This window comes from Schistocerca cancellata, chromosome 3 (assembly GCF_023864275.1).
Source record: "Schistocerca cancellata isolate TAMUIC-IGC-003103 chromosome 3, iqSchCanc2.1, whole genome shotgun sequence".
Classification (NCBI taxonomy): domain Eukaryota; kingdom Metazoa; phylum Arthropoda; class Insecta; order Orthoptera; family Acrididae; genus Schistocerca; species Schistocerca cancellata.
Genome location: NC_064628.1, coordinates 291,217,544 through 291,230,668, shown reverse-complemented (window position 1 = coordinate 291,230,668; position 13,125 = coordinate 291,217,544). Strand labels below are relative to the sequence as shown.

The 13,125-nt window shown below is 45.1% G+C and overlaps 1 protein-coding gene across 1 annotated transcript in view; it reads left to right on the top strand.

Annotated features, from left to right (window-relative positions):
* The window catches only part of LOC126174983 (proton-coupled folate transporter), a 263,537-nt gene that overhangs the window by 102,583 nt on the left and 147,829 nt on the right, over positions 1-13,125 (top strand). The window contains exon 2 of the mRNA XM_049921459.1: positions 7,352-7,576. Coding sequence (XP_049777416.1) covers positions 7,352-7,576 — 225 coding nt within the window. The remainder of the gene's footprint in view (positions 1-7,351; positions 7,577-13,125) is intronic.

Genomic DNA, 13,125 nt, shown 5'->3' with positions numbered 1-13,125 from the left:
AGCTATCTGTGTGCCAGACAGAAACGTATAAAATACGAAAACGCGGACGTGCTTGCTATATAGTAAAGTACAACTACTCGATAACTCGATTCAGTCGAGTCGACTGACGAAAGAAACGAACGAATAGCGTGCGGGCTGACTGGCGGAGACGACCCGGGTGGCAATGCATTTGGTCCACCAAGAGGTGGGGGGGGGGGGGGGGCACTACCCGTATGTATCCGCCACTGTATTATACTGCGTGTAAAGTGGAGGAATGTTTACCAGCACAATGATAGTAAAAAAGGGCAGGATTTTGGCGTATCGAAACTGTGCTTTATTGTTCCTCGATACTGTTGCTGTCACTGAATGCGATTCCACGACTGTCATGTGAATATGGAATTCGTAGGTTCAGGAGGGCCATGCAGGATATCTTACAGCCCAATGCAACTGGTGTCCGGGAGGACTTCCAGTTTCCGGATTCATTACTTTCAAATGAATTACTCAAAATGTTCAAATGTGTGTGAATTCCTGAGGGACCAAACTGCGTAAGTCATCGGTCCCTTGACTTACGCTCTACTTAAACTAACTTATGCTAAGAACAACACACACGCCCATTCCCGAGGGAGGACTCGAACCTCCGGCGGGAGGGGCCGCGCAATGAATTACTAGGAAATGACAAAAATAAGAGATAGAAAACAGATAAACTAAAATAAAAAATATCCACTACTGTTGTGCAATGTGGCATGCAGTAGGATTACTGTCCTATTTTGGATTTCGTGCCAGTTTACTATTATGATAACTGGTATCTGATGTGTTGACATTATAGGAAAGGGTTTAAATGGCTCTGAACACTATGGGACTTCTGAGGTCATCAGTCCCCTAGAATTCATAACTACTTAAACCTAATTAACCTAAGGACATCACACACATCCATGCCCGAGGTCAGGATTCGTACCTGCGACCGTAGCGGTCCCGCGGTTCCAGACTGTAGCGCCTAGAACCGCTCGGTCACCCCGGCCGGCATAGGAGAAGGGAAAAACCCTTTAGCACAATTGGGTTATTTGGAATTTCCCATCTTTTTTGAATTTTCCACTATTTTATACATGGTGTAATTGGCTTATGGCAGTGTTGCATGACATCATCGATGACATTATTGAGGGGAAAGGGGAATGTGGCAGTAATACAGACTGTGCACGGACCGGCCCAGTCATGCTAATGCTGTAGGGATCTTGAAGACAGATTAGAGTCACTACAGGATGCACAGAGCCCTGTAAACAGTCATTCTTCTAACGTTCCGTACGCGATTGGAACGGGACGAAAACCCTAACACGTGATACCTGCCATGTACTTTACAGTGGCCACTTTACAGTGGCTGGTTACAGTGACATGCAGATGTAGAACATTACCATATTCATTAATACATTTTATGTATTTAATTCTTTACTTAAATCCGAGCTTGAGCTCCATCTCTTGATCCCATATTCCAAGGCACATTATACCTCAATCTCCTTTTCATTTCCTTCAAGATTATAAGTTAGGACTTGGTTTGGGTGTTCTTTCATCTCTGATTCTGTGCCTGTACTGTTGTTTTCTCATTAACAGGATATAAATTTTCATAGTTACGTACGTCCCCGTTTCTAATAAGATTTCTTCTTGTGCATTCCTACACTCTTGTCCAGAATCTCGTCTCTGCCGTCTGCATTCTGTCATCCTTCCTTTCCTATATCCAACACTCTCTTCCATACAGCAATTGCGCTGGCCCCATAGTCTTATAAAAATGGTTCAAATGGCTCTAAGCACTATGGGACTTTACATCTGAGGTCATCTGTCCCCCTGACTTAGAACTACTTAAACCTAACCAACCTAAGGACATCACACATATCCATGACCGAGGCAGGATTCGAACCTGCGACCGTAGCAACAGCGCGGTTCCGGACTGAAGCGCCTAGAACCGCTCGGCCACAGCGGCCGGTCATAGTCTTATAAAATTTCACTTTTTTGTCTTTTAGAGTTCTGATGTTAAATGATTTGTTTGTCGTCCGACACAGCGCTTTAAGTCTCTGCAGCTTTTTATCATAATCATAGTTCGAATTGCACCACAAATATCTAAAATTTGGTGGCTGATTGATCACCGGCAACAGCGACAGTTATCTGTGACTTCTCACAAGTACTTCTGTCAAGGATTAACAGTATTATCACATATGAGCTCACCGCTGTCGTTCAAAATGTGATCTGTAGACAACAGCGCGCCTACGTGTAAAATTTGAAGTATTTACTGGTCAGTATCGAAATTTGAAGTATTTACTGATCAGTTCGTCTGACTTAGAGATAAAGTGTGGTGGTACTCGTAACAAAAAAGTGTTCACGTGACTTAAGATCTAAATCGTGTTAATGGAATTGGAAATGAGCGTTTGGCGTCATTGGCCGGGAGGCCCCCTTACGGGGCAGGTCCGGCCACCTTGGTGCAGGTCTTCTTACATTCGACGTCACATTGGGCGACCTGCGCGCCGGATGGGGATGCAATGATTATGAAGACAACACAACACCCAGTCCCTGAGCGAAGAAAATCTCCGACCCAGCCGGGAATCGAACCCGGACCCCTTAGGGCGACAGTCCGTCACGCAAACCTTTTATTTTATTTTATTTTTTATTTTTGTTCGGTATTATTCGTTGCGTTTGGTCTGGGCGGACGTCAGAAGACATACGTTCAATTTGATCGTTGTTTCCTTTACGCTCTATCTCTTTTTTTAAATTTTTTATTTTTTATATTACAGAGGGCAAGCAGTCCTCTGACCCGACACGCTAAGCTACCGTGCAGGCTCCATTAAGCTACCAGGTCGGACAATCGTGTTAGTGATACATCAAATTAAAGCAGTCAGTACCAGTGCTCCATCGTGCAGCGGCGTGTGCTATGATATGAAACTTCCTGGCAGCACTAAAGTTCGGGTGGTAGGAGACGAGGTACTGGCGGAAGTAAAGCTGCGAAGACGGGTCGTGAGTCGTGCATAGGTAGCTTAGCTGGTAGAGCACTTCCCGCGAATTGGAATCTCGATCCGGCACACAGTTTTAATCCTTCATGAAGTTTACTAGTGGAACCTCTCACCGAACTTTAAAAATGCCTGAGTATTATAAATAAACGGAAAGACAGTATGTGAAACCCTAGTAAGAAGCTTCTCACCTGTACTTCCGGGCTACCCGGAAATACGTATAAGTTCGCAGCGATAAGCACCGTCCAATGTTTTACAATGTAATTCTCTATGTTAATGATAACATCTATACCTTGGGAAGAGTTTTGGGAATATTTGCCGTATAAGTCTAAAGTATACGAGGATTGTGTGAAAAATAGCTTGTCACCACTCCATCATCATATAAGCGGCAGCCAACGACACTTCTTTGACATAAAGGGGCATCAACCATTTGGGGTGCTATCACGGCGTTCAACAACGGGTGCGAATGACCAGATGACTGTTAACTGATTCAGTTATTGTGCAGATGGATTGCCAAAATGATGTCCGTGATTCAGTGTGGTGACGACTTGTGAGATTATCCCACATGGTTTGTCATTAACTCCCCAGGACCTGGGAAGTTCCTGCTCTAATCTAGGTGTCACTGCGTCGTACATGACGATCGATTTTATACAGGGCGTGTCAGGAGGAGCGCTCATTATCCAGGGATACGACAGGAACGATCATTCGAAGCAAAAAAACTCTAGTCACCGTGGACTCTAAAACGCATACGTAAAGCTATGAACACGTCTTCTTCTATACTGTGAAACAAATCTCTTCTAATGCAAGTATTTACTTTTCGCATTTTTGGAGGAGGTAGTACGGAGAAAAACAAGGCAAAATTATCAAGTATACGTGAGGTCTAAAATACATTTGTTGAGTAGAAGAGGTATATTTCACAGTAGCGAAGATGGAAAAGTGCTCATAAGTGTTAAGATAAGCATTAGAGCCCGTTTTTATTAGCTCTTCTTGCTTCGAATGATCGTTCCAATAGCCCCCCGGAGTGGCCGAGCAGTTCTAGGCGCTACAAAAAATGGTTCAAATGGCTCTGAGTACTATGGGACTTAACATCTGAGGTCATCAGTACCCTAGAACTTAGAACTAGTTAAACCTAACTAACCTAAGGACATCACACACATCCATGCCCGAGGCAGGATTCGTACCTGCGACCGTAGCGGTCGCGCGGTTCCAGACTGAAGCGCCTAGAACCGCTCGGCCACTTCGGTCTGCTAGGCGCTACAGTCTGGAACCGCGTGACCACTACGGTCGCAGGTTCGAATCCTGCCTCGGGCATGGGTGTGTGTGATGTCCTTAGGTTGGTTAGGTTTAAGTAGTTCCAACTTCCAGGGGACTGATGACCTCAGGAGTTAAGTCCCATAGTGCTCAGAGCCATTTGTTGTAATCGTTCCAATCCCTGAATATTGACCGTTCCTGCTGGGACACTTACGGACTGATACAGATTATCTTATATACTGAACAAACTATTCAACGATGTGCTAACAGCAAATTATATTGCAATACAGCGCAAGTATATGGCACCTATGTTAGGTTCAACTCTGTATGAATCCTTCATTCTGCAACGCAGTGGACGCTGTTGAATGAAAAATAAAAAATATATACAAGTAACTAATTCATAAAAAAATTAAATATTTTATTTTCGTGCGAGAATGATATTCTTAAGCGGAAAGGCTGTAAAGATTTAAACCTTGTAACTTATCACTATATTTAAATCATAGTGAACCTGATAATAAATGCGCTGTGACTTATACTGAGGTGACGCAAGTCGTGGGTTACTTTCTAATATCGTGTCTAGCCTTCGTCCTGGCTTAGTGCAGGACCTCGACGTGGACTGAACAAATCGTTGGAAGTCTACTACAGAAATATTGATCCACACTACCTCTATAGCCATCCATAATTGCGAAAGTGTTGCCGGTACAGGATTTTGTGCACAAACTGAGCTGTGGATTACGCTCCACAAATGTTCGATGGCATTTATGTCGGGCCATCTGGATGGCCGAATAATTCGCTCGAGTTGTCCAGACTGTTTCTTCAAACAAATCGCGAACAGTTGTGGCCCAGTGTCCTGACATCGTTGTTTGGGAACATGAAGTCCATGAATAGCTACAAATGATCTCTTAGTAGAACCAGTTCCAGTCAATGGGAACATGAAGTCCATGAATAGCTACAAATGATCTCTAAGTAGAACCAGTTCCAGTCAATGATCGTTTCAGTTGGACGAGAGGGCGCAATAAATTCCATGTAATCACAATCCCTACCATTGTGGAGCCACCACCAGCGTCCCCAGTGCATTGTTGACAACTTGGGTCCATGGCTTCGTGGGGTCTGCTTCACACTCGAACCCTACCATCAGATCTTACCAACTGAACGGGGGACTCATCTGACCAAGCCACGGTTTTCCAGTCGTCTAGGATCCAATTAATACGGTCATGAGCCTAGGAGAGGCACTACAGGTGATGAGCTGTTCGCAAAGGCGCGAGCGTCGATCGTCTGCTGCCATAGCTCATTTACATTAAATTTCTCTGCACGGTCCTAAAGGAAACGTTCGTCATACGACCCACATTGACTTATGCGGTTATTTCACGGAGTGTTGCTTGCCCACAGCTCCGCCAATCGATTGCCCTTTTATATATTATGTATGCGATACTACCGCCATCTGTACGAGGGGCGTTTGAAAAGTCCGAGAGATGGCACCACCGGCGCGTATCGAGATCATGTTAAGTTAGTAGCATCTTTCTAAAGAAGCACACCAAGTTTCAGCCATATTGGTCTATTTCTTTGTGTTTAGCATCCGTGTGAATCAAGGACGTCGAGTGATTGTCAAAAAATGGACGAAAAAGAATTTCGTGTGGTGATTAAACATTACTTTATGAAAGGCAAAACGCGTCAGGAGACTAAAGAGAAGCTTGATAAACATTACGGTGACTCTGAACGTCAGATTAGAACAGTTTATAACTGGTTTCAAAATTTTCGGAGTGGCCATATGGGCACAAGTGATGCTGAACGTTCTGGACGCCCTGTGGAGGTTACGACTCCAGAAATCATTGATAAAATCCATGAAATAGTGGTGGATGACAGAAGAGTTAAGGTGCGTAAGATTGCTAGTGCTGTGGGCATCTCGAATGAACGGGTACATAATGTTTTGCATAAACATTTGGACACGAGAAAGCTATCCACAAATGGGTTCCGCGATTGCTCACGGAACGTTTGAACTGTTGCGAGGATTGTTTGTAGCTGTTCAGGAAGAATCCGCAGGGCTTTAAGCGTCGTTTCGTCGCTGTGGATGAAACATGGATACATTACTATACTCCTGAGACCAAAGAACAATCTAAACAATGGGTTACCAAGGGAGAATCTGCACCACAAAAGGCGAAGACCATTCCTTCGGCCGGAAAGGTTATGGCGACTGTCTTCTGATATTCGCAATGGATAATCCTCATGGACTATCTGGAAAAGGGTAAAACTATTACAGGTGCATATTATTCATCGTTATTGGACCGTTTTAAAACGGAGCTGCAAGAAAAACGCCTGCGACTGGACCGCAAAAAATCCTTTTTCTTGACGACAATGCACCAGTACACACCTCAGCAGTTGTGGCCGCAAAATTAATGGAAATAGGATTCCAACTCGTTTCACATCCCCAATATTCTCCAGACTTGGCTCCCTCGGACTACTATTTGTTCCCGAATTTGAAGAAATGGCTGGCGGGACTAAGATTTTATTGAAACGAGGAGGTGATTGCAGCAACTAATAGCTGTTTTGCAGACTTGGGCAATTCCTGTTATTCGGAAGGGATCAACAAATTAGAACAGCGTTGGACGAAGTGTATAAGTCTAAAACGAGACTATGTCGCCGGCCGGAGTGGCCGAGCGGTTCTAGGCGCCACAGTCTGGACCCGCGCGACCGCTACGGTCGCAGGTTCGAATCCTGCCTCGGGCATGGATGTGTGTAATGTCCTTAGGTTAGTTAGGTTTAAGTAGTTCTGAGTTCTAGGGGAGTGATGACCTCAGATGTTAAGTCCCATAGTGCTCAGAGTCATTGGAACCATTTTTTGAGACTTATGTCGAAAAATAAAAAAAAATTACCCCAAACACGTAAGCAGTTTTTATTTTTTCAAACGCCCCTCGTAAATGTGCACATCGCTGTCCGATGACTTTGTCACCTCAGGGTACATCTGTAAGATCCTTGGACTGCTTGTGTTGTTGTTTTGTGTTTGTGTGCCATCCAAAGCTGAAAATGTAAATTAAGGGTGATACTCAGTGTTCGTTCAGCTGGAACATCTTGTAGCTTTATTATTGTTTAAACTTTCCGGTGCATGGATGCTTGATCACGTCGATTGCTGTTTGCAGGAAGATGACATCAGAGATAGCAGAGAAGGCGGCTGCTGCGGGTGGGTGTCGGCCATATCTGTGGAGCCGGTCATGTTCCTCTACATGTTCGCCTTCATGATCACCTCTGTGGTCGAGCAGGCGTTCTTCGTGGACCGCGCCTGCAGGGTCGACCTCCGCCTCTCCGACGAGATCTGTTCTAATCTGCAGAACGAGACGTTCAAGGATGACAACACAGAGGTGCAGGTACGAACTCGTCACCTTCTACTTCTACATCTACATAGATAATCCGTCGTTCTCTAACGTCCAGAACACAATATTGATAAGAGACAGTAGCAGTCAAGAAATATCACCATAACATTGCTCAGCAGTTGGCTAGAGGCGATCGGCTGTTGCCCTGTCGTGGTTATTAGGATTGGACTGTGTATATGGGAACACCGTTTCAAGATATGGACATTATTGTTGTTGTGATCATCAGCCCGGAAACTGGTTTGATGCACCGTTCCATGCTTGTGTATCCTATGCCAGACTCTCCATCTTTAGATAACTACTGCAACCTACGTCCATTTAGACATCCTGACTGTAGTCAAAAGGTCCGTCCCTGGTAGCTGAGTGGTCAGCGCGACGGAATGTCATGCCTAAAGGCCTCGGTTCGAGTCCCGGTTGGGTCGGAGATTTTCTCCACTCAGGGACTGGGTGCTGTCCTTACCATCATCATTTCATCCCCATCGATACGCAAGTCGACGAAGTGGCGTCAACTCGAAAGACTTGCACCAGGTGAACGGTCTACCCGACGGGAGGCCCTAGCCACACGGCATTTATATTATAGTCAAAACGTGGTCTGCCTCAAGCATTCCTTCCTCCAGAGTTCCTTCCATTTCCAAACTGACCATACTCTGATGCCTCAGAATGTGTTCTCTCAAACTATCCCTTCTTTTAGTCAAGTTATTGCCAAATTTTTCCTCGGAATTAGATTCAGTACCTTCTCATAAGCTATTCGATCTGCCCATCTAATCTTCACCATTCTCCTATAGCGTCACATCTCAAAAACTTCATTCTCTTGTTGTGAGTACTGCCTACGTTTAATTTTTGTGGGAGGCTGCACTCGAGACTAAGACTTACAGAAAATACATTCTAATACTTTAAATTTATATTCACTATTAACAAATTGCTCTTAGTCAGAAAAACTTCTCTTGCTATTGCCAGACTGTATTTTTATACTATCTTTACTTGTGCCATTTTCAGTTATGCTGCTGCTCAAATAGTAAAAATTATCTACTACTTTTGGTGTCTCATTTCGTAATTCCCTCAGTATCGTCTGCCTTAATTCGACGATATTCCATTATCCTTGTTTTCCCACTTTTTTTAAGCAAACATTCCGTTCAACTGATCTTTCAACCACAGTGTCATAGCCGAATGTTAAACTCCTTATTTCTTCTCTCTGAGCTTTAATTCTTTTCCTTAATTTCTTCTTGGTTCTCTTTACTATATGCTTTACGTACAGATTGAATAACTTGTGGGATATGCTAAAAGTCTGTCTGTCTGTCTGTCTCTTCTCAAATACTGCTTCCCTTTCACGTTCTTTGAATCTTATAATTGCAGTCTTGTTTTTGTACAAATTGTAGACTCTCTGTGTTTTATTGAAATGTTTCCATATGTAATGGATTAAGAACAGGACGTGAGCAGAAACAGCCAAAGAAGTGAGAAAGGTACAATATTGGTTTTATTATTAACCCCCACTTACACGGTCTGTTCTATATGAGCACCGGAAATGTCGTCGAGGTGCAGTACAGTGCCACATTTTGAGCTGGTGGCCAAAACTGGAACTAATTTTTTTCGAGCGTAAATCGGTTCTGCATTAAGGCATTAGCACATATACCAAGTGTCGCTACCATATGATAATTTAATCACACAGTGGACCTCTGGGAGATGCTACACTTTAATTATAATCCCTCGGCAGCTATTACGCCACCTGTATCAAACGTTACAGGAATTTCTCACTACAGATGGACTCATGGCAACAAAAAACAGAAAGTTTACAGAAAAAAATGGTATGGTGGGAAGACGAGACGTTACCCCATACGTTTCAGGTGTTCCGTAAGGAATATATCCAACGGAGACCGTAACTGAAGATGCCCGCCTATTTATTATACGCTCCATTAAGCTGTTCAAGTATTTAATTAGTTTGTTGTCGAATTTCTCTCGGTATATTATCCGCAGATACCGAATTATCTGAGCGCTGACAGCAAAAATTCTCCTAAGCACGTCCCCCCAAAACATTATTGGCATGCTCTGTGGAATTCACGTCCTGTGAACAGGTTGCCACTGAACGTCCATTGTTTTAGCAAGATGGGCTGACTTTATGAAGGGAACGGGAGACTGTTCTGTCATCTATGAAAATGAAGTATTGGCCCAGAATACCATGGATATGTTGCATATATCATTCCACTGCTCACACTCAATATCGATTCTCTGACCCGCATCCCAAGCTGAATTCGCTAAGTGTACCTTTACACGTGCCATAAAAATTGCTTATTGCCGCCAATACAGGTTGTTTATAAGTGATTGGTGCAGTTTTGAACGTTAATCACAATCCTTCAATGCATGCACCCTTGGTCACAAGAGACACATCTACACCGCCATCCAATTCTTCCCTCACTCGGCGTAGCATGTCCTTCGTGATGGTCTACAGTGCTTGCTTTATCCGATCCTACACTTTCTCAAGGGATACGGGCACTGGAGGAACATAAATTCGGTCACGCGAGTGTTGTCAACAATACTGCAGCCATACGAATTGCAGCCACATGCCCTAAAACATTACCGGTCGCTGTTGCCAGACAACGTTTGTCGCAATACGTTTCCGGACCAGAAGTGTTTACAAGAGGGCACACTTTTGCCACGAAATGGATGAACGAGAGCTAGTGGAAGTGAGTGCAGTTCTACTGCTTCTACAACACACAAAGATAAAAGTTGAAAGAACAAGAGAAACAGGGCTTTGTGGAAGCGTTCTCTTTTTTAAGTAGCGGAATGCTTCAGAAGATTTAACTAGAGAACTGATGTGGAATACATGACTATTCCATAATTTTACCAGAATGTCGAAACACGGTTTCCAATATGTCGTACAAGCAATTGGTCCAAGAACTGTTGTGATTGATATAAATGTGAGAGAGTATATACCAGCTACAACTAAAATGGTGATAACCCATTTTTAGAAAATAGTGATTCATACAGAAGTGTAATACAAAACCTTAAAGTGCAATTTAACATTTCCAGTATCTTCTCGTGGTCAGTTTGATATCTAATACTAATGTAGCGATATTGTGTGGTACCAAGCATAACAAAGATAACTCTGAGAGAATATTGAATGACAAACCCTAATTGACGCTCTGTTATATTAGACGGCAGTTTACAGGGGTGCCTGGCACTAGGTTGGCACTGATCTGCCTAGCTGCACTGCATCCTTTTAGGCCATCCGCTCTTCATTCACTTGTATGACTTAGCTAACTTTATCTCCTTTGTAGTTATCAGTACGCTGCGCTCCAGAAATGCGAATTCTGTCTAATGAAGTTTTCAACTCAGGCACACTTGTGGAATCTAAATATAACTACGAATAAAGATAAACTAATTCTTTCAGAAGCCTGCTATACTGTGGAGGCTCAATGTGCTCAAAATAACTGGCTGTACATCCATAATTACATCGAAACGAAATCGAAGATTGCCCTTATGAGAATTCAGAGAGCTGGCTCAAATGCGAGCGAGTTGATACGAGGGGTACAAAGGCCACAAACGAAACTTCAACCCCGTAAGAGCTTATGTTTTATAAATGTCACAACACAGCGACTCAATGTTGGGGGATACATTTAATGGCGAGCAACACATCGAGAATGAACATCGGGTAATCTGCACCATTCAAGCGTGGTAGCAGCAAACAAGAACTTATTAATGAATCTTACACTGGGTGCTCTAAAATTCCCCTTTCAAACTTTTTTTAGGACTTGTAAAGGGGGCCGAGTAAACAATATTTTAAATTGGAACCTATGTCCGTAAACGTTCAGTTCCGTGCTGCAGCCGTGTGAAAACATGTTTGCTATGTACACTCCTGGAAATGGAAAAAAGAACACATTGACACCGGTGTGTCAGACCCACCATACTTGCTCCGGACACTGCGAGAGGGCTGTACAAGCAATGATCACACGCACGGCACAGCGGACACACCAGGAACCGCGGTGTTGGCCGTCGAATGGCGCTAGCTGCGCAGCATTTGTGCACCGCCGCCGTCAGTGTCAGCCAGTTTGCCGTGGCATACGGAGCTCCATCGCAGTCTTTAACACTGGTAGCATGCCGCGACAGCGTGGACGTGAACCGTATGTGCAGTTGACGGACTTTTAGCGAGGGCGTATAGTGGGCATGCGGGAGGCCGGGTGGACGTACCGCCGAATTGCTCAACACGTGGGGCGTGAGGTCTCCACAGTACATCGATGTTGTCGCCAGTGGTCGGCGGAAGGTGCACGTGCCCGTCGACCTGGGACCGGACCGCAGCGACGCACGGATGCACGCCAAGACCGTAGGATCCTACGCAGTGCCGTAGGGGACCGCACCGCCACTTCCCAGCAAATTAGGGACACTGTTGCTCCTGGGGTATCGGCGAGGACCATTCGCAACCGTCTCCATGAATCTGGGCTACGGTCCCGCACACCGTTAGGCCGTCTTCCGCTCACGCCCCAACATCGTGCAGCCCGCCTCCAGTGGTGTCGCGACAGGCGTGAATGGAGGGACGAATGGAGACGTGTCGTCTTCAGCGATGAGAGTCGCTTCTGCCTTGGTGCCAATGATGGTCGTATGCGTGTTTGGCGCCGTGCAGGTGAGCGCCACAATCAGGACTGCATACGACCGAGGCACACAGGGCCAACACCCGGCATCATGGTGTGGGGAGCGATCTCCTACACTGGCCGTACACCACTGGTGATCGTCGAGGGGACACTGAATAGTGCACGGTACATCCAAACCGTCATCGAACCCATCGTTCTACCATTCCTAGACCGGCAAGGGAACTTGCTGTTCCAACAGGACAATGCACGTCCGCATGTATCCCGTGCCACCCAACGTGCTCTAGAAGGTGTAAGTCATCTACCCTGGCCAGCAAGATCTCCGGATCTGTCCCCCATTGAGCATGTTTGGGACTGGATGAAGCGTCGTCTCACGCGGTCTGCACGTCCAGCACGAACGCTGGTCCAACTGAGGCGCCAGGTGGAAATGGCATGGCAAGCCGTTCCACAGGACTACATCCAGCATCTCTACGATCGTCTCCATGGGAGAATAGCAGCCTGCATTGCTGCGAAAGGTGGATATACACTGTACTAGTGCCGACATTGTGCATGCTCTGTTGCCTGTGTCTATGTGCCTGTGGTTCTGTCAGTGTGATCATGTGATGTATCTGACCCCAGGAATGTGTCAATAAAGTTTCCCCTTCCTGGGACAATGAATTCACGGTGTTCTTATTTCAATTTCCAGGAGTGTAGCTATGGGTAGTGATGGTGGGGGGGGGGGGGTGCTTACGTCGCATCGGCTGATATCATTTTAAGTCCATCCTACCTCTCTGACCTGGTTCGATACTCATTCACGTGGCTGGAAGTGTTAGAGCAACATGTTTGTGCCGAATGGCGAAGTTTATGGTAATGGAAGATCTACTCGTCGCCTTTATAAAGATCGGTATCCACGACGTCCGACTGCATCGCATACCCTTTCCACCACAATTATGCAGCGGCTTTTCGAGAAAGTGGTATCTTCATCGTCAG